At 50.2% G+C, this 21,436-nt stretch overlaps 2 protein-coding genes and 1 non-coding gene across 4 annotated transcripts; 1 reads left to right on the forward strand and 2 right to left on the reverse strand.

The window, feature by feature from the left end:
* Positions 1-2,618: 2,618 nt before the first annotated feature.
* On the reverse strand, positions 2,619-6,712 carry Tor4a (torsin family 4, member A). The gene is made up of 2 exons (NM_146115.4): positions 6,491-6,712; positions 2,619-5,824 (listed from the first exon to the last, which is right to left on the reverse strand). Exon 2 carries the CDS (start codon positions 5,786-5,788, stop codon positions 4,508-4,510), a length of 1,281 nt encoding a protein of 426 aa, NP_666227.2. The 5' UTR covers positions 5,789-5,824; positions 6,491-6,712; the 3' UTR covers positions 2,619-4,507.
* A 2,898-nt stretch (positions 6,713-9,610) lies between these two features.
* On the reverse strand, positions 9,611-21,388 carry Nelfb (negative elongation factor complex member B). 2 transcript variants are annotated; one of them, NM_021393.3, is made up of 13 exons: positions 21,001-21,388; positions 20,608-20,771; positions 20,337-20,436; positions 19,753-19,983; positions 16,059-16,244; positions 15,026-15,138; positions 14,097-14,199; positions 13,786-13,881; positions 13,247-13,389; positions 13,040-13,146; positions 10,944-11,085; positions 10,558-10,666; positions 9,611-10,365 (listed from the first exon to the last, which is right to left on the reverse strand). In NM_021393.3, the coding sequence occupies exons 1-13, from the start codon at positions 21,244-21,246 to the stop codon at positions 10,219-10,221; spliced, it is 1,887 nt and encodes a 628-aa protein (NP_067368.3). In that variant the 5' UTR covers positions 21,247-21,388; the 3' UTR covers positions 9,611-10,218. The 2 variants fall into 2 exon arrangements, with proteins under 2 accessions (NP_067368.3, NP_001297086.1); NM_001310157.1 differs by having other exon boundaries at positions 20,608-21,388.
* Positions 18,522-18,626, forward strand: Gm22572. The gene has a single exon (XR_003954154.1). It is a non-coding gene; the product is annotated as a U6 spliceosomal RNA (small nuclear RNA).
* Positions 21,389-21,436: the final 48 nt, after the last annotated feature.

Genomic DNA, 21,436 nt, shown 5'->3' on the forward strand with positions numbered 1-21,436 from the left:
TGTACAGGCTGGTGTTGTGTGTCAACTTGACACAGCTGGAGTTATCACAGAGAAAGGAGCCTCCCTTGGGGAAATGCCTCAGTGAGATCCAGCTGTAAGGCATTTTCTCAATTAGTGATCAAAGGTTGGGAGTGCCCATTTTGGGTGGTGCCATCCCTGGGCTGGTAGTCCTGTTTTGTTTTGTTTTTTTGGTGTTTTTTTTTTCCTTTTTTCTTTTTGTTTTGTTTTGTTTCAGGACAGGGTTTCTCCGTATAGTCCTGGCTGGCCTGGAACTCACTTTGTAGACCAGGCAGGCCTCGAACTCAGAAATCCTCCTATCTCTGCCTCCCAAGTGCTGGGATTAAAGGCGTGCGCCACCACCACCCTGCTATCCTGGGTTCCTTAAGAAAGCAAGCTGAACAAGCCAGGGGAAGCAAGCCTGTAAGTAACATCCCTCCATGGCCTCTGCATCAGCTCCTGCTTCCTGACCTGCTTGAGTTCCAGTCCTGACTTCCTTTGGTGATGAACAGCAATGTGGAAGTGTAAGGTGAATAAACCCTTTCTTCCCCAACTTACTTCTTGGTCATAATGTTTGTGCAGGAAAAGAAACCCCGACTAAGACACATATTAATCCCAGACCAGACATTATACATCACATGGTAATTATATCTACGTACAAATAGAGGTTATAGAAAGGCTACAATGGGGATAAAAGAGGCTACAAAGAGAATCTCCAAGTTGGAGAGCAGGTGGTAGATAAAGTTCTTAGAGAGCTGCCAGGGACACCACCACAAAACCAAGCTCTCTGTGGTTTGGAGTCAAGTCCCATGATGGATCAGACCTGCCGAGGCAAGGGACAGGTTTGAGGTGAATGGGTGGCAGCCAGATCCCTGCCTGCTGCTTCCTTGACCCCATGGGTGTTCAGCTGATGGGTCAAGTGAAGCTCTTGTCATTGTGGTCTAAGTGTCCTCTTCTTTATGTGATTCAGGGGACTGTGGAACACGTTTCCTTAATCTGGTTGTATTCATTAGTTAATCATTTTTCTGAATACATTGGTGTGTCCATATGGCACCTTCTTACCTACAGGCATATATATCTGCCTCCTGGGTACTGCAGGGCAGGTGGTGGTATGGACAAACATAGAGAAGTGCAGAATTGTCCTGCCACCCTCTGTATCTCTCAAAATGGAGTCAAATTCTGCTTCATAAAATGAAATAACCCAAGGCAAGGCACAGACTAGAAGCCGCTGTTTTATAATTATGGGATGCCTTGGACCCCTTGAGGTTTGGGTGATCTTTCCGACTCTCAGGATGCTGTCTATTAGCTTTCCCTTAACGGTCCCTTTTGTACTTCTAAAATTAATGTGTTTCCAAAGACAAAGGAGATGATGCCCAAAGCTTTAAAACAGGCAGAAACCTGCCCTCCAGATTTACATGCAGGTCAAGAGGTCAAAAAACATGTTTTGAAGACAAAGAATTTTGCCTAGTGCCAGAATCTTTCACCCTTCACACCCACCACCACCTTGATACATTTCCATTTTGGAAAATGGAAGTTTTTTTTTTTTCCTCTGTGATGGAACTCTTACTCCACTTTCCCAAACTTCGACTTGAATAAAATGGTTTCCTCTCCCAGCTTCTGTCTCCACATCTATTTTGGTAGAGGCTATGGATGGTAGTTTGAGTGGGAGCAGCCTTCTCAGACTCATACATTTGGATACTTGGTCCCTTGTTGGTATAACTATTTGGGAAGGATTAGGAGGTGTGACCTCATCAAGGTGTGTCACCAGAGCTTCCTGCTTGTGAATCACAGCAGGGTTGGTGAAAATTCAGAGTCTGAAGCCAGTCTAGGCTATAAGGAGTTCAAGGCAAGCCTGGGCTATCTAGCAAAATCCTGTCTCAAAAACAAAACAAAAAGAGAAAACTTAAGAGTCCTGAGTTCTGGATCACCTAGGATCTCATAGCAAGTCTGTCAAAAGAATAAAGATAGCTGGGCGTGATGGCAAACGCCTTTAATCCCAGCACTCGGGAGGCAGAGACAGGCAGATTTCTGAGTTCGAGGCCAGCCTGTTCTACAAAGTGAGTTCCAGGACAGCCAGGGCTACACAGAGAAATCCTGTCTTGAAAAAAAAAGAAAAAGAAAAAGAAAAAAGAATAAAGACATAATAGTTATTTGCACACTTCCTGCTCAGTTCTGCTGGCTGAGCTATGAATTTTAGCTACCTGCTATACTTCCCTCCAAAATTCCTCAAATAACATAACCTATAAAATCCATTTGGCTAGCATGATAGTATACAAGTATAATTCTAGCATTTAAGAGGCTCAAAAGTTCAAGATGAGCCTGGGCTATGAATATAAAACCCTGTCTGAAAACATGAATTTGGAGGGGATGGTTCAAGGATTTTGAGACAGGGGGTTGTGTGTGTGTGTGTGTGTGTGTGTGTGTGTGTGTAGCCCTGGCTGCCTTGGAACTCACTCTGTAGACCAGGCTGGCCTTGAACTCAGAGACCTGACTCCCTCTGCCTCTGAGTGTTGGGACTAAAGGTGCACACCTGTCTCCAGAATCAGGAATTATTAAATAGATGGTTAGAAAGAGATGTTGGTGAATTTACCATTAACAGGTTTTTTTTTTTTTTTTTTTTAAGATTTATTTATTTATTTATTGTAAGTACACTGTAGCTGTCCTCAGACACTCCAGAAGAGGGAGTCAGATCTCGTTACGGATGGTTGTGAGCCACCATGTGGTTGCTGGGATTTGAACTCCTGACCTTCGGAAGAGCAGTCCGGTGCTCTTACCCACTGAGCCATCTCACCAGCCCAGCCATTAACAGGTTTTAATACCCCTTTCTCAATTCATAGACAGTCAGAAAAGAAAAGAAGGTGGGTGGGTAGATTTGAGCTGCGGTTTATTCATGGGCACAATGCAACCTGCTCAGTGCTGAGTGTACAGGCCTCTTTAGACCTGAAATTAGCCTCCATGAAATTATTTTAGAAGTGCACGATTTTATAAATAAATAAAGAGGAGATGCTGCTCGGGTTTGTACCCTCACTTAGTCGCTCTGTAGATGGTAAGTGAATGACTACAAGCAACACTTGGCTGCGTAGGGGACACTTCCAGGTAGGTTTTCAGGTGACAACCCTAGGGGCCTTCTTGGCATAATCCTGCAAGAACTGAACAGCATCCAAACTCAGCAGGTCATGCACCAGATCCTCAGACCACGCACGGCAAACGGGACCTCCACTGGAGCCTACTAGCAATCCTCTCTAGGGAAACCTAAGACTGGGTAGTTTTGCAGCAGTTCTCCCCCAAGCGTGGGCAGGGACATATCACCCCCATTGAGGGGCTCCTCCTCTCTAATCGCTTCTAGTGTCACCACTTCCTGTGTGCCCTCAAGCCACACTTTGGGAGGCACCGCTTTCTAACCCAGACTGATGAGCATTCACAGGCAAAGTCTGGGTGCAGCCACAAGATGGCAGCACAGACACGGCCAGAGTACTAAGAAGCCTCCTTTCTGCCTTGCAAATTCCAAGCAAATGGAGAGGTTGAACCTAGGACTGCCAAAGGCTACAGGGAACCTCACCCACGTGTAACTGTGGCAACCACACAGCACAGACTGACCCCACCCCACTGGGCCTCATGCTTGTTTCCTGCTTCCTACATCGAGTCAGCCTCAAAGCAGGGTTCACTTCCAAGGCTCCCAGTTTGCTATGGACTCAACCGCTGTCACTCCAGAGCCAGGGAAGGGAAGGGGCCAGTGAGTTCCTCAGCAGTAGGACAGACTGGAGTCCAGTGAGCCTTTCTTGGGAAACCTGAGCTTGGTGGTTTCCCAGGTCTCCCCAGGGTGGTGAAGACACATCATCTCCCTGGAGGTAGAGGTCTCTCCTCTCGGGTCTCTTCTGGTGAGCAGGACCCTGAACCTTGTAGCTGATTCCAACGCCATTCTACATGTCTGTCTCTGGGGCAAACAGGCAGCCAGTCTCACGAGGGTGGGTCTCCTCTTAGGTTCATGCCCCAGAGCATCTGAAGAATTCCATGATCTACTCACTGGCTTGCAGACATCTAACTTCCTTCTGAGGCAGGCCTAGAGACGTGCACAGACAGAGAAGCTGTCCCCACCTCGTGGCCTCTAAGCTAAGGAGGCATTCAAGGGGTGGTTGGGAGTTTGTGAGAGGCATGGAGGCTGCCACATGTTCCAGAGGACCAGAATCCTACCGCAGCCTCACACCCTCTGAGATAATCTACCATAACCCTGGCTACTTCCTAGGGTTATGGGAAGCCCTATCACATGTCTCTGGGATATGATGGACATAGTGGGAGCTGGGGGTATGGGGAAGACTCCATATGGGAAGGTAGCTACTTTCCTGGTGACCTTAGGGAATCTCAAGGCTCAGGGGTGAAGAGGACGGACGTGGAGCTCAGAGCTAAGCCACTGCATCAGCCTCCCTAGCTCCTGGGGTGAACCAGCTTGGGGACAAGTCACCTGACATCCTTCCTGTTTTCTTCAACAGTTCCGATTGCCTGGGCCCACTGGCTAGTGTCCAGCATGTGCAGGCTTGTGCTGTAAGAGGTTGACCTTAGCTACTACCTGCTTGCAGCCGGTGATGGCAAATTCATGTCCAGCAACATGGTAGTAGCTGAGCTGCTCTGCCAGATGTTCTGCCAGTGCCTGCTCAGGAAAAAAGCCCTCCCCTGCCATCTCCTCTCTGAAGCAGTTGACCACATCCGGCTTGTCCAGTAGCAGGAAGGGCACGATGGCTGCAGTGTGCCACAGAGGGTGTTCTCGGGCCAGGAGCTCTCGAAGACTGGTGAGTAACTCCTGGGCTGGAGATTCCTCAGTCTGAGTACTGCCTGCGCTATGGCGGAGTGGGGGCAACATCCGTGACGCATTTTGCAGCACAAAGTGTGTGATCTCTATACCACCAGCGCCACTTAGGAGTACATAGATAGCATTGTGGAAATGGTGCGAACGCTGTGGCTGCAGGAGGTCGTGGAGCTCATCTAGCAGCGCAGGTGGCAAGAGTTCAGCCTCATCCAGGACCAAGAGAGGGGTCTTCTCCTCGGCCTCAGCCTGTGCCACCACATCTGCCACTCGCTGTGCCAGCTCCTTCCGGCAGTCCTGAACCGGGCGTGGCTCTGGACAGTGATATCGTGCATGGTACTGCAGAACCAAAGCACCATCTTCCAGCACTGCGCGAAAGTGGCGCGCCAACAGACGCCCCACGTGACTCTTGCCTACACCACTGGGCCCGTGCAGTGCCAGGAGCAAGGGATGACTGTGCACATGTGTAGCCAGGTAGTCTCGCAGCAGGGCCATGATGCGGCCCACAGCAGCTGGCTGTCCAAACACAGAACGCTGCAGCGCCTTCTCCAGCCCGTCGAGGTCGTAACGTTGTGCATTATCGTCTAGATTCTCAATGGCGTTGAGAACCTGGAACCCCACAATGGCTACAAGAAGCAGCAGACAACGCTGTGCACGACTCTGCCGCTCTGTGCGGGGTCGGCACTTCCGTGAGGTTTCTGGGTAGAGAACTACCCGACTACGCCTGCGCCTCTTGCGGGGTGTCCTAGAAGTCAGCTCTGTCAGGCTGTCGAAGGTGAAGAATTTAGGTTGGTCTAGGTCGGCACGTAGAGTGCCCAAGCTGCCGGTGGGCCCAAGTGTCCCTGTCCCAGAGTCCGGCTCAGTGCCTGGCTGCAAGAGGCGCCTCTTGCGCAGGACGCAGACTCGGCGGCGCAGACGGAGCACGGCGCGCACTGGCGCTATCACACATGGTCCCTTGGCCTGGGGCTCTAGGCTAGGATGGCTGCGGTCCATGGTTCAGGACCTATGCTGGGCATGTAGTTCCCCTCCCTGCAATAGAAAAATGGGAAGACTTCGTGAGTCCCCGATCTTACCCTCTTGGGGTTCCTTAAGGTACTTTCCGGCCAAATACTGGCCCCGCCTCGCTAGTTCCACTAACCAGGAAGCCCGGCTCTCAGCAGGAGGGCCCCAACGCATGCAAATCTCTTGGGTCCTCTCCGAAAAGGCCTAGGCTGTGAGGAAGTGCGGGGGTGGGGCGAGGTGTATAATTTATCATACTGTTGACCTCCCTCTTAGAGGAATAAACAGAAGGCTCGTTGTCACTGATTAGGGTTATAGAATGGTCAAATTGGACCCTGCACAAACACACCCAGCACCTATCAGACTGTCAAAGGCTTTACAGGTCCCAAGTAGGCACCTTGTTCCAGAGGACTCAGTACCCCTAAGAGTTGAGACTCTCCCCATACTTAGGACAGTTGGTGGAATATGCAGACAAACTTTCATGGTTTTGAGAATGGATTCTAGCACTGTCCCTAGTCACAACCTAGGCCTTCCAACCCACTCCCACCCTTAGCTCCCATCCAAGCCCAAATCTGGGGTCCCTCACCATCCTCCCAGAGAACACAAGAGCAGAAAAATGAACAAGAGCCGAGGAAGGATTAAAGCCTTGCCTCTGAGGAGGCTGGCCTGAAGCTCTCCATATCTGCAGCTACCTACCTGCAGCTGCGCAGGCTCCTCCAGCTCAGCCACTCCCTTCCAAGGCCAGGAGCCAGCAACTCAGGAAGCAGGAAATGCTAGTCTTCCACCCAATCGGTGAGGTGGGTGGGCCAGGGTCTGGCTGGCCCAACTCAGGCTTGAAGGGGTAACAACTTCTGCAGGTCCCCAGGGACAGGAACAGGGGAAGCTCTGGGGAGGTTTCCGCTTAGATGCAAAGGAAGTGAGTCAGGGGTGCTGGCAGGCGGAGCTTGGGCTGAACGGAACCACCAGTGGGGGCAGGTCTGGCTGACTGACCCAGAACCCCTATCCAGGGCACAGAGAGGGAGGAGCCCGTCCAGCAGCTCTTCCCATAGGTTCCCTGGACTCCTGAAAGCTCAGTCTGCCCTCTACTGACATCGCCTCTGCCAGGATACCCCTTTCCCTGACCCAGATAAACTGAGGAAGTGACCCAAAAGACCCTACTTAGTAAACTAGTAGAAAGCAGGTCATTTGCTCAGCGGGGTGCCTCTAATCCCTTTTCTTCTGTACTTCCCTTCCTTTCCCTTCTCTACCGCCCACCCTCCCCTTTGCCCATTCACCTGGACCTCTCATAGGGCAGGACCCAAGAAACAAAAGTTCTAGCGCTAGGGATAGAACCCCTTATGTCTCAGAGCCCTTGTGGAGTGGGAGAGCAGATAGAAAAATGTTCTTTGAGCAAGAACTGGGAGACAGAAAAGCTTTAGACTTTTCATGGCAACCTGTTTGCCTGCAGCCCTGCCCACCTCCATGCCCATTTATGCAGGAAGGGAAGTGCCTCAGACTCCTCCCATTCTGAAAGGGAGCTGGTTGCTTCCTTGGCCAGCCTGGGATCCTGAACTTTCCAGAACTCTCACAAAGTTTAGAGTGGCCAGAGAGGATAAGTGTTTCCAGAGCCATCTAAACAACTCAGCCTCACCCATGACCCCCCCCCCATCTACACTTCACAGACCGTGTAAAATATCAATGCACACAGCTGATTGAGCAGGCCCTAGAGGGAAGAGGCTCTTAGAAACCTTAGTTTTCTAGTCGAGAATTTCCTGACCCAAGGATACTGGGCCCTGGGGTCCTGGATCAGGCCCTGCAAGAAAGGGACAGGATAATCTTTAGGTAAACCCAATGCTGGCCAGCTACTTTTCCAAGAGGCTGATCTATCGAACTCTCTAGGGCCCAGAGTCCCATTCCGGAATAAGGAAAAGAGCTGATAAAGTGACCCATTCAGGGAACTCATGCCCCAGAGTTACTTTTTGCAAGGATAAGGCTTTGATAGACAGAAGGTTCACAAGCCTCAGTGCCCAATCCCTGGTCCCAACCCTACTGTAAAATCCAACCTCACCAGCCCCAAACCTGACCCTTCACCTACCACACCCTTTCCTTTCACAGCTCCTTGAAGGCACACTTGGCCCACACTAGCAGAATCCAGCCACACAGACCTTTTGTCTCTCCCAGGCTTCAGCCTCTAGCAGTCCTTCCCTCTGCCCAGTTACCCTGCCTGGCATCCAGTCCACTCACAGCTTCTGTTCTCAGCCCAGACCTTTCCTGTCTACCCCATGTAGCCCTAGTCACCATCCTAAGTGCATGAAAACAGCCCCAAGAGCCTTCCTGAAATGTCTGTGCTGTGTAAGTAGCAGCTGCCTGGATATGACAACCTCAAGTCCCAGTGTCATAAGCTTTTTACTAATGGATCACTGCCATCACCCCACAGACATGTTTCTTCCACTTTTAAAATAACCAAGCAAGCCGGGCACTTGGGAGGCTGACAAGTAGGTGGGGGATCTGTGACTCTGAGAACAGCCTGGTTTACATACCAAGTTCCAGGACAGCCAGGGCTACAGAGACCCTGTCACAGAAAATAATATAATAATAATAATACAGGAGAATCTAGCAGCACTTCCCCCAACTGAAGGCCTGTGTTTTTTTGACCTGTGACCTCTACACAGCTGGAAACTTAAGCAGCGCTCCTGTGGTCCCACAGTGATCTAGTTGTGGTGTCATTGGCTGAAGTCTCCCCCAGCCACCTAGAGGGTGGTGGAGGCTGAAAATTCAATCCACTGTGCTGTGCCTTCAAGATTGGTGGTTATGATCAAATGAGGTTGTAAAAATGTCACCTTGTCATTCCATGGCTTTAAAGAGAGAAAACAGAACCCATACATTTTCATTCCCTCCCTCCCTGCCCTTCCCCATCCCTCTCTGTCCCCTTCTCCCCCAATCACTGAGGTACCCTATGCCTCAGGCCTCTGTCAGAAAGGCTACTATCATTAAATTCATCCTGATCTTTGGACCAGGTTCTTGAGCCAAAATAAACACACTTTATGATTCATCTAGTCTATAGTGTTGCTTATAATAGAAAACCGTTCCTTCCCCTTCACTCAGCTTCAGGGATATATTCACTAGCCTGCCCCTCCCCACCTGGTGACATACAGCCAGATTCAGCCAAGGTACATACCATTCATTCACAACTGGGAAAAGCTAGGCACAGACTGGGGGCCCTGCAAACACCCACACCTGCCTAATCCCATCACAGCAAGAGAGCTTTCATTAGGCCTCAGACAGCTTCCCTGCTCAGCCACTCTGTCTTGGATGCCCAAGGCCCAGCTGGACTTTCCCTAGCCACCCAGCGATGTCTAAGCTGCCACAGGGCTGTAAAGTTTGATGTTCAGAATCACTCTGACTTAGGGCTTATCCTTGGTCCTCATAGCAATCCCTATCCCTCATTTTGAAAGACTGTACACAGAGATCAAAGCACTCTGAGAGGCCCTGAGATCTTCCAGCTAGGCCCTACACCAGGTTACTCAGCACAGAGGCCAAAGCACTGACTCTCCAGAATGTTACACCCTCCAGGCGTGGTGGCACACACTAGTCCCAGCATGTGGGAGGCAAAGGCAGGATCTCTCCAAGTTCGAGGATAGCCTAGCCTATACAATGAGTTCCAGGACAGTCGGAGACAGGTAGTGAGACCTAACATTAAAAAAAAAAAAAAAAAAAAAAAAAAGGAAGAAAGAAACGAAGAGGAGGAGGAAGAGGAGGAAGAGAAGGAAGAGGTGGTGAAGGTGGTCATGGCATCCACCACTGAACCCAGTCCCAGGACAAACAGATTCCTCACCATGGATTTATCAAAATCCGTTTTATTTACATAAGTGGAAAATTCAATGTGTACACCGAAACTCCCCTACTCAAAGGCTAAAACACATAGCTGGGGAAGGATTTGCTTTGTATTGCAAAGATAAACTGAGGCAGGGAGCTACAGGGCAGAGCTCTGCCTACAGATCTCAGTTAGCATGGACTCAGTCAGCACTGACATCAGCAGGCTCAGGCCTGCTGCAGACTCTCCCCCAGCTTCTGTGGAGGGTACCACTCCTGTGCTTGGGGATCAGGTCCAGCAAATCTACTTTGGTGAACCTAGCATACCTTGGACTTTGTGCAGATTGAATATCAGGTCAGTCAGGCCTCTGCCCACTGCTTTTCCTATATCCCAATCACCATCCACCTCTGCCAGGGTCAAGCAGGGGCCAAGTCCCACCATGACATCAAGGGCCCCCTATGATATGCAAGTAGACCACTGAGGGAGGACCTTTTGGGACCAGCTCCTGGGAGAAACTAGAGGAGGGAGAACCTTGCCAAAGAACACCCCTCTCAGCTCAGCCTACACCCCTAGCCAACTAGGTGCCCTTCCATAGGGCACCACTGTCAAACAGTTTCAGTTCTCCACAGCCTCACAGTGTGGCTGGAGCAGGCACGCTGGGAAGAGGCAGATCCAGTGCTGGTGTCTCTGCAGCTTGGGTAGGACTGGGCTTTCGATGGTCTAACTGCTCCAACTTCTCACCAAGCTGGGAGTAGAGCTCCTTCACGGCCTCCCCGCTCTGTAGGAAAACCAGACATGGCATGCCATAGACAGGGGGTCTGTCTGAGCCTACATGGAGGAGTGAACCCAGAGGCAAGACCAATCATGAAAAACACCATCAAAGCAAGCGCCAAGGGCATCATGCCACAGCTGGACTGGCCAAGCACATTCACAGAACAATGCCCTCTAAGTAGGAACTGATGATACCCACCTGGCCTGTGGGCTCCAGAGCCTTCTGCAATGCCTCCAGCTTGGAAGGGGCCACTCTTGCATGCAAGTGGAGGAGAAGCCTCAGCACATGACGGTGCACATTCTCCTTCCTGGAAGAGATCAGTGGAGCTGGAGGTGCCGTGACACCTGCTTCACTCCTAGGCACAACCCACCCTGGGGTCAGCATGAGCTTCAGCTTACCCCACTCCACCTAGAGGTGGATCAGCACTGAGCCCTGGTCACCCCCAAGCTCCATGCAGGAATTCCTCAGTCCAGCACAGGTCTCAGTGCTCAGAGACCCACCTGTGGTCTTTTAGCAGGATGGGGCCTCAACTCTCCTCCCAAGCTGTCAAACATAAGAACTGGCAGGAAATGTGCGTGTCCTACCTGGGAGAGGCAGTGAGGAAGAAGCCATCAAAGAGGCTGCTGCAGAAATCCTCCAGGGCAAATTCATCAGCAAGCAGTACCAGGCTCCCAGTGAGCAGGTGGAGAAAGATGTCACTGAAGGCCAGGTCACCAAACGTTTCCACTGTAAACAGAACAGGGTGGCTCGGCCCCTGCCCTCAAGGGACTCTCTTTGTCCCAAATTCTGAACAAGACCCGGGTGAGCAGAGAGAGTTGACCAGCTAAAGTAGATAGGTGGTCTGCGGTTCTCATCAGAGAAGCAAGACCATAGCTAGAGTATAGAAAGGTACAGTAATCTGCCCCACACCCGGGGCTCTAGTCTGAATTAGCCTCCATAAAAAGAAAGCCTGCAGACAAACAACTAGGCTATGCAGAAGCATCAGAGCATGGCCCAGAGGCTAAGGCCATGGAAGGCCATGGATGAAGGTGCAGCCTCAGCTGCAGTTGATGGCCCAGGACTGAAGGGGTCATGCAAAGGAGTAGAGGCTTGGCACCATGAAGAGAGCCTATGAGAGGCTATTGGTGAAGCCTCGTTGCAGCAGAAGACCCCAGCATATTGGAGATGCCAGTACCATGGGATGATCACCAAGAACAGCAGCAGCAGTGAAGTGGATCAACCTGAGCTTAGAGTGTGACAGAGAGCAGAGCTGGCAAAGTGACACTAGCCCTTCGGAGGAGCCCAGAAGAACACTGAAACAAGAAACTGTAACACTGAAGTTACCTTGGAGACCTCAAGATGTTGGAGAAGCCAGAGCCATGGGCTATCTGCTAAGGAAAGCTGCTAACAGGGAGTAGAATAGCCCAAGGAAAAGAAGTTTGTTGCATTCAACAAAGATGAAAAAGAAGTTAGAGATCTGAAGACAGATTTGACATCAAGATATGGAGACGCAGATTTGGAGTTTGCCTAACTGGTTTCCTTTTTTTTTTTTTTGGTTTTTCGAGACAGGGTCTCTCTGTGTAGTCCTTGCTGTCCTAGAACTCACGCTGTAGACCAGGCTGGCCTCGAACTCAGAAATCCGCCTGCCTCTGCCTCCGAAGTGCTGGAATTAAAGGCGTGCGCCACCACACCCAGCTTTCCTGTCTTACTTTGGGAATTACAGTTAAGGGATTAGATGAATCTCAGAAGAGACTTTGAACTTTGGACTTTTAATACTGTTGAGACTGCTATAGACTATGGGAACTTTAGAAGTTGGACTAAATGTATTTTGCATCATGCTATGTTAAGAAATGGCCCCCATAGACTCATGTTTGAACAAGCCTATGGGGGCCAGAGAGTAGAATGTGATGGTTTGCATAGGTTTGGTCCAGGGAGGTGTAGACTTGTTGGACTAGCTGTGTCACTGTGGGTGTGGGCTTTAAGAAGCTAGTCCTAGCTGCCAGGAAGTCAGTATTCTGCTATCAGCCTTCAGATAAAGATGTAGAACTCAGCTCCTCCTGTACCATGCCTACCTGGATGTTGCCATGTTCCTGCCTTGCTGAAAACGGACTGAATCTCTTAACCTGTAAGCCAGTCCCAATTAAATGTTGTCTTTATAAGACTTGCCTTGGTCATGGAGTCTGTTCACAGCAGTAAAACCCTAAATAACTAAGACAAAAGGTGTTTATGTTTTTTGCTTTGTTTTGAAACAGGGTCTCTCTATGTAGCCTTGGTTTTCCTGGATAACCTAAAAAAAAGGGCTGGTGAGATGGCTCAGTGAGGAAAAGCTACACAAGTCAGGAGGCTCAAGTTGATTGCCTGGAACCCACATAAAGGTGGAAGAGTCTGAGAGCTGACTATACAGACCAGGCTAATCTTGAACTCACAGAGATCTGCCTCCTAAGTGCTGGAATGAAAGACAGGCACCACATGCATACCTGGCTATAAAAGTACAAAATCCTTCTGTAGGAAATCACAATACTTACCGGCATCTTTGAAACAGAGCTAAACCTGCTTTACAAACATGCACACAGAATGTCTACTGAAGTAAAGTGCAGACATGGAAACCGAGCTACAGGAGTTGGAGGTGAAGGCAGGAAGAAAGGGCCAGAGCTCAGGGCACAGGTGACAGGAAAGTACAGCCATCGCCATCAGTACTCACCAAGTCCAGGCAGCAGGCGCAGGAGAGCATTCTTGTTTCTCTGCTTGGTGATGTGTAGGACGTAGTATAGTCCCACCTCACAAGCCATGCGCTGCTCCTGCAGAAACCTGCATACAAGAAGCCATGGTCTTCAGTCAGCCCGCCCGGCAGCCCCTTCCCTGGCAGCGCCACTCTCATGCCTCCCCCAAACCTGCCCTGGAGTCCTACTTGGTGAAACTCTCAGGAAGTGTGTTGGGGTATGTGACTGAGGCTTTCTCCTCAGCTGGAAGCTTCTGATCTACGTTGAAAGTGAAGTCATCCACCACGAGGGACATGAGCATCGGCAGGAACTTGGTGATGAGCTCTGCCTCCTGGCAGAAGGAGTGTCTGAGTCCACTAAGGTCCCCCTGAGCCTGGCTGCTCTCAATAGACACCCTAACCTACTCTGTCATGTACACCTTGCCCTTACCCCTAATACACTTGTCTCAAATCCAGCTTTCCTGGACATTGTCCCCCTCCCCGAACCCCTCCTCCCTGTTTCCTGAGACTCATGTTGAGTGCTATATTCTTGAATCCTCCATCATGGCTGCACCTGCAAAGCCCCATCTGAACCCCAGTCCCCATGGACTAGCTCCACCCTGCAGCCAGTTCACCAAGATACCCAAACATCCTTCATAGGTGTTCTAGGAGTAGAGTTTTCCTACCAGAGGGCCCCCACCCTTCCACTCCCCATAATTAAAAGAAAAGGAGGAAACCAGACCTCATACCATCTTAGGCTCCTTGAAGACCTGGCTATCTATTAAGTCCCATGCACCTTGGCCCAGTGCCAGCAGCCTAAGTAGTAGGAGGAGGTCGGGACTATCCTGAAAGAAGACAGAGGCATTAGCGAGAGCTCACAGAGACCATGCCATCTTCTGGTCTCACTGGGTAAAGCAGCCTCTCTGCTTTCCAGAGCCAGGACCCTAGGAACATGTGACCATAAGGCACCCATGTGCCAGTACCCACCTATGGAGTAAAACTCAATTTCACAAGTGGACAGTATGCGCTTTGCACAGCCAGCAGCCATGACTATGCTCACCCTGGGCAGTGTCTCCTGGCTAACCAGCTCCTGCAAGTGCCTGATGGTGCTCAGGGACAGTGTGTTGATGGCAAAGGGGTCGCACAGGATCATAGACAAATCCCTGGAAGGAATCAGACCTTGGTATAAATTGAGAAGCCTGATTACTCTGTTTCTAATAGCTACAGTGCCAGACCCACTAAAGGGACAGCCACAGACTGGGATGCAAGGGCTTGGGGACTGACCCCGGATAGCCAGCCTCTCTCTGTACTGAATTCATAATTTATCCATAACTTACTCAAAGATCTTCTAAACTACAAAGTTAAAGAAAAAAATTAAACCCCAGCATACTAAATTCATACTGCTTGAAAAACCCTGACTCAGGGGCAAGCAATGATATGTGACTTTAATTCTAGCACTCAGGAGGGAGAGAGAGAGAGAAACTCATAATGAGTTTGGGGTCAGCCTGGTCTACATAGTGAATCTCATGTCAGCTTGGCCACAAAGTTAAGGCCCTGTCTCAAAACAGAAACAAACGCCTGGCTTCAACCCTAGGTTTAGCCAGTGGAAGAAAACAGAGAAATGTGGCAAGGCTGTGGCAGCTGCATGTCTTCCTGCCAGGCAAAGAATTCTGGGAATCAGGCTGGAGTATCTAATCCAGCCCTCAGCTTACACCCAACTTGCCATAAACAACAATCCCCTCCCTGACTAAGCTCCCTGTGCTGGCTGCCCCACGAGCAGCAGGCCTCAAACTCCATGCACAGGTATTGATCCTCCTGCTACTAAGGCTCATTCCAAGTAATGAGTTAGCACTCTGTTAACAGTGGGCCTGGTACCAAGCATGACTGTCCCAAACATACCAGAATAGGCTCCAACTACCAAAGGTGAACAGCAAACCCCACCGATGCCTGTTTAGGGATCAAAGGCTAGGGTCCTCAAAGAGCTCTCACCCCAAAACTTGTTCCTGGCCCTTCTTCACACCATCAAGAAATCCCTGAAGCTCCCGGGCTCTTTTGCTGTCCACAAACCGTTCCCGGATGCAGGCATCCAGGCACCAGGTGAACTACAGGAAGGAAATACACAATCTCGGTATACCCAGACTCTCGCTCCTCAGTCAAACTCTGCTACTACCCAAATGGCTGTGGGAACCACAAGGCCAATACAGGAGAGAAGCAAAGATGAACACAAGGCCAGGTCCAAGTCCCCACCCTAGGGCAAACCCAGGATAGAGAAAGAAAGGGGTCCCTGGAGAGGACAGGGAAAATGCAATCAGTAAAAGGGGGGCATGCTGAAGGCTGAGCAGCAGTAGTCTCTAGGCCTAGACAGCCAACACCACCATTTGCTGTGCACTCAATCAGAAGGTATTAACAAAGGAAAACAAACACAGTTCCCAGAAGGCAACATGCATGGGACTGAGACACCAGTGAGCTTTCGTGGGGGACCAGTGGCCCACAGGGAGCAGGAGGCCTCTCTAGGTCTCAACAGTACCAAGGATCAGGACAGTACATAAAAGAGGCATATTTATTCTCCCTGAAAGGGAGCTAACCAGGGCTGGCAGATGGATGGACAAGCTATGGCAGATATGCTGTGTTGCTCAGTGCCTAGCAATAAGCAGGACTACATAGTACCCAGGAGGTGGACTCAGATTTCCTGTGTTCTTGGTGGGGGATAGAGGGAAGTGCAGAAAACCTCATTCCTATATTACTTTGGTACTGGCCAACAAGAAGCCCTGAGGGTTCTGGGGCAGGAGAAGCCAGGTGCCCAATAGAAAGATGGTCACAGGGCCTGCCACTTCCAGCTATAGAGCAGAGGCTAGAGAGGCAAGGACAAGCCAGGTGTCTGAAGGACCTGTTCATCTCCCAGTGGAGCTGAAGAACACAAAGCTGGCAGTCTGAGAAGCAAGCTTAGAAGTGGTCAGCATCCATTCCTAGGTTCATGAGCGCAGAGGAGGAGGGCACAGGAGGGCACGGAACGCCACGCTACCTTATGGCAGGGATCCACAGTGCAGATGTCACTGACGTCCAAGTCATGCAAAGACATGAGCAGCTCAGCTCGTAACGTGCAGTAGTGCACATTCCTGGTCCGCAGGAACAGTGTGCGCAGGAACTGCAGCACCATGTCGTACAGCTTCACATTCTTCCCTACCATCTGCGTCAGCTTCTGCACCACCTATGGGCATGACAAACAAACGGAGTCCAAAAGCCCCACGCCTGGACAAGGAGAGGTGGACATATCTGTAATCCTAACACTTGGGAGGCAGAGGTAGGTGGATCTCTCTGAGCTCTAGGCCAGACTAGAACTCAAAGATCAAGTTCCAGAACAGCCAACGCTACTTAAAGACCGTCTCAAAAACTAAAACAGGCCGGGCGTGGTGGCCACGCCTTTAATCCCAGCACTCGGAGGCAGAGGCAGGCGGATTTCTGAGTTTGAGGCCAGCCTGGTCTACAAAGTGAGTTCCAGGACAGCCAGGGCTACACAGAGAAACCATGTCTCGAAAACAAGACAAAACAACAACAAAACAAAACAAAACAAAAAAACAACAAAACAAAACATAAATGCCCATCCCAGCACCACCCAAGCACAACAAATACAAGTGCCCCAGTCCTGGCTATAGAGCTGGCCTCTCTCTTTTTGGCATGAGATATTTCTTTCTCTGCCATGAAATGTTGGCACTGTATTCTAGGGGGCCAGCTTTGGCTACTCAAAGTGGTAGATCCACACTTAACCCAAGGATATCCTAAAAGGCCCTTGGTTTGTGATCTACTGTACTTCAAGCATCTGCCTGCCAGGTTAAGGTAGGTGACTCATTCTAGAAGCAGTGCTGAGAGCCAACCTGAAGAAAGGGCCCAACACAGGACACTCAGGCTATATGGCCACTGCCTCTGAGCCTAGGCTAACGCCTATCAGGCTACACTGGGCTCTGTGCTTTCCTGTCTTCTAGTGTTAAACCATAAACATGGACATCCAGCTCTTCCTTGCCTTGTACTCTAGGCAAGAGCCATGCAAGGAAAAATGCCTGTTCCTCTGCAGGCGTCACCCACGTTACATGTACCCAACAAAGGTAAACCAAACAATCCAGCTCAAACAGCTTGAGAGGGGGGATTAGAGAGTAGGGCTATGCCTTTAACCCCAATACTCAGGAGGCAGAGACAGGCAGGATCTCTGAGTTCAAGGCCAGTCTGGTCTAGAGGGAGTTCCAGGACAGCTCAGACTACACAGACAAACCCTGTCCTAGGGAGAAAAAAAAAGTCTTCAACACAAAGAACTTTCACTCAGCTTCTAACTGACCACGGTTAACTGAGTCTCAGGCCTATGGTACAAGGAAACATTTGCATTAAGTCCAGAGTGAAGATATCACAGGAAGCCCAAAGGCATCAGGTTAGCCTCAACAAGGAGTAAGGTCAGTGGGAGGAGGTAGAAGGGTGCAGGAGTCAGTGACTGGTCTGTTGTTTCACTCTCCAAGACCCCTGCCTGCCAAGAACTCCTGGACTGACCTGGATCTTCGTCTCAGGAACAAAATCTTCACTGTTGACATCACTTAAGCCATGTGAATGGTCCAAAGTTCTCCTATTCACTGGGTACAGACCACAGACACTAAGTGACCCTGACACAGAGGGTACCTGCCTCCCACATGGCCAGCTTGAGCCAAGACTGTAAAGGTGATCCACTAGTCCTGTCCCCAGTGCTGGAAAGTCAGAGCACTGAGGGAAGTCTGCAAAGTCTCCAAGAGGAAAAACAGGTCAGCATCAAAGTGCCATAAATCAGACTCATCTGCAGAATCTGACAATGGAGAACATCAAGAAAGGTCTTTGGCACTTAGGACTGTAATTCTAAATCTAGCCATTTGGCTCAGGAGTTCAAACAACATCTGCTGTGTCAGCTCTGGAAGCTCTCATCAGGAGTAATAAACCCCAACCAAACATGAATGAAACGAAGGAAAGGAAAGGAAACCAGAGCCAGGCGTGATGGCGCACGCCTTTGATCCCAGCACTCGGGAGGCAGAGGCAGGTGGATTTCTGAGTTCGAGGCCAGCCTGTTCTAACAGAGTGAGTTCTAGGACAGCCAGGGCTACACAGAGAAACCCTGTCTCGAAAAACCAAAAAAAGAAAAAGAACAAGAAAGGAAACCAGGAGGATGTAAGAAATGGCCCCATCAACACAGGACAGACCCTGGGCTGAATGAGACCTGCTGTGGCGTGACATGTCAAAGCAGAAGTGAAGAAGGCCCAGGGACCTGGGAGCTTGGGGAAGCAAGGAAGAAGCCAGAGCACCACTGGGAGGTCAGCAACTCAAACCGCATGCACCCAAGCCCAACCTGCAAGTCTGTCCTACCACTCTCTACTTTATTCACTTGAGGAAGGGCCTCTCACTAAACCTGCAGGTTTTACTTGTTTGATTCTGTTGACACTGGTAGGCCCTCAAGTCCCAGTGATTCCCCTGCCTCCGCTTCCTCCCTTCCAGCACATATACTAAAATTGGAATAACACAGAGAAGATTAGCATGGTCTCCACACAAGGATGTCACACAAATTCATGAACTGTTCCATATTAAAGAAAAAAAGAGCTCATCTATTTTTGTCAAAGTAGACACTAGAAAATTTTGAATGACTTATATAACCTTATCCTTCTACTAAACAGTGTTAGCCTAAAGTAAACTAGCTAAAAAGTCTTGACTTAAGAACTGGCAAGGTGGCCAGAGGTGGTGTGTATGCTTTTAATCCCAGTATTCAAGAAATGGAGACAGGCAGAGTTCAAGGCCAGTCTGGTCTACAAAGCCAGTTCCAGGACACCCAGGGTTACAAAGAGAAACCCTGTCTCAAAAAAACATAACAAAATAAGACTCCTGAAGTTGTCTTTTAGTCTCTACACAACATGGTCATTTACACAGATACATAAGTAATGTAATAATAAATTCTCAACAACAACAACAAAAATGATGCTTATGGGCTGGAGAGATGGCTCAGTGGTGAGCATCCTGCTCTTCCAGAGGAGCTCAGCCCAACTCCTAGTGCCTACATCAGGCATCTCACAAACAGAACCCAGTACTATGGGCATCCCACTCCTCTGTCCTCTGTGGGCATGCTGTAGACACACGTACAGAGACACAAACAAATAATTAAAATTAATTTAAAACATTTTAAAGATGCCACTTATGAGCCAGACATGATGGCCATACCTTTAACCCCAGCACTTGGGAACAGAGGCAGGTGGATCTCTGTGAGTTCAAAGCCAGCCTAACCTACATAGGGAGTTTCAGGCCAGTCAGGGCTACACTGGAAAGTCCTGTCTCAAAAATAAATAAGTAAGCCACTTAGGGAAATTTTGAATTTAGAATAATGCCAACATCAGTAAGAGGTTAGAATAGTAGGTAAAAACTTTCATTCAGTTTTTTTCTTTTTGGTTTTTTGGTTTTGTTTTTTTTTTTTTGGTTTTTTTTTTTGGTTTTGTTTTTTTTTTGTTGTTGTTTTTTTTTTGTTTTTGTTTTTTTTTTAAGATGAGATCTGCTGTCACTCAGGCTGGCCTCAAAACTCACAGCAATCCTCCTGCCACAACCTCTGCCAACCAACTTTTTCCAGGCTGCATACACAAGCTCATGCTCACAGAAACAAACTAAGAGCTACACCCAGGGAAGAGGCATGGAATGAAGGGCTGGCCGCACAGCCCTGAGAGGCATCTCACCTCTCCTTGGCGCCGGGTCTTGGGGGAAGGGCTGAAGAAGTTGTGCAGCACAGAGAGCTCTGTGCTGAAGAGCGCACTCTCTTTCTCTAGGATATACTGCTTCAGCAGTGGTGAGACTTCATCACCAAAGAGAGCCTGGTTGTCTTGCCAAATCTGCCTCTTCACTTCCACAGCACATGCCCGGTACAACTCCTTGTCAGCCATCACCAGCTTCAGCTTCTTCTCAGGAACCTACACAGTAAACACCACAGCTCCCTGCAAGCCCTGCCTGTGTCGCCATGAGGACACAGCTGCCTCCATGAGGCCTCAGCTGCCCACAGACCCTACAGAGCCCAGACTGTGATGGACCTCCAACTCTTAGCAGGTGAATTCAGGCATCCAGAATCTCCACAGTCCTCTTCCCACAAAAGACCCACCCTGCACTTCAAGGGATAAATATTTCCATTTGGCTCAACCAGGGGAAGTGTGTGATATAAAGAAGGGGCCCAGAGCTTGCTGGAGGGCAAGTCCATCAAACTTTCCCAGAGCTAAGCAACTTCCTGCACTAAACACACAGTCTGAGAGGCTGGCCCCACAGTTCTCACCTTGGGCAAGTGTTTCATAACACACATCACCACTGGTTGTAGGGATGGCATCTTGACCAAAGAAAAGCTCTTTTCCAGAAGGTCTTCCAGCTTCTTGTACCTGCACAGATTTGCACAGCTGAGGAAGTGTGTCTCCACATGCAGAACATACAGAGAAGAGGAATCCCTCAAACACATTCCATTCCAGGTTGTATCTACAGGTAGGGCTGTGCAGCCATGGAGACCATCAATGCTACTCACAAAGATAAGCAGCTTCCTGGTAGAGACCCACCTCTCCTCTGCCTTTCCCTCAGAGGCAATTGCTGACACTCGTTCCAGAAGTTTGTCACGTAGTTCATCAAACACTGACTGATGGAACTCCAGCCGCGGTGTCCCGTGTAGATCCAAGAAGGGCAGGGCCGACTGCAGGGAAGGCAGCAACACGCCATTCTCTGTCTGGAGAAGCAGAGGGTAAACGCGTACGCATTTTGCTTGGCCGCAGCCAAGTCAGCACGGACACCACGGATGCCGAGTACTAGGGTCCGCCATAGTAACAGCGGAAAAGGGAAAACACTCAGTTACTCAGCGGGTCCCTAGCGCAGAACCTTTAGCGCCTCCATCCAAGCGTCGGGAGCGCGCCGAATTGTGTCCAGCTTCCCTAGCTGCCCCGGCCCCTTCTGCCCACCTGAAATTGTTCAATGGCCTTGAGAGGCTCGGTGCAGTTGGTCAGGGTCTCTTTCAGGTCCTCGCCATTGGCCACGCCCAGGTCCTGGAGCCCCGCGAACATGGCGGAGGCTCCGGCGGACGCTCGGCTGTGTACCCCATCCCCACCGCGCTCCGCTGGAGCCGTAGCGGACCCTGACGGAGCCCCAGAAGCCCTCTCCACGGTGCCACGAGGACCCCCCAAGCCCCGTTCGCCCGCCGCCTCCAGTGTGGCCAGATCGCGTCAGCAGAGCAGCTCGCACGGACCCACACCTCCCACTTCCGCCCTTGACTGCCTAGGTCCAGCAGCCAATAGGCCCCGGGAAAACGCCTCCGCCGCCCGCAGGTTCCGAGCAGCGACTTGCTACCCAGTGAGAGGTCGTGAGAACGTGCTCAAGGGGCGGGGTCGAGATGTGAAG

This window comes from Mus musculus, chromosome 2 (genome assembly GCF_000001635.26).
Source record: "Mus musculus strain C57BL/6J chromosome 2, GRCm38.p6 C57BL/6J".
Taxonomy (NCBI): domain Eukaryota; kingdom Metazoa; phylum Chordata; class Mammalia; order Rodentia; family Muridae; genus Mus; species Mus musculus.

Coding starts and splice junctions, on each gene's coding strand:
- Tor4a (NM_146115.4), bottom strand. CDS start 5,788: ATGGACCGCAGCCATCCTAGCCTAGAGCCCCAGGCCAAGGGACCATGT.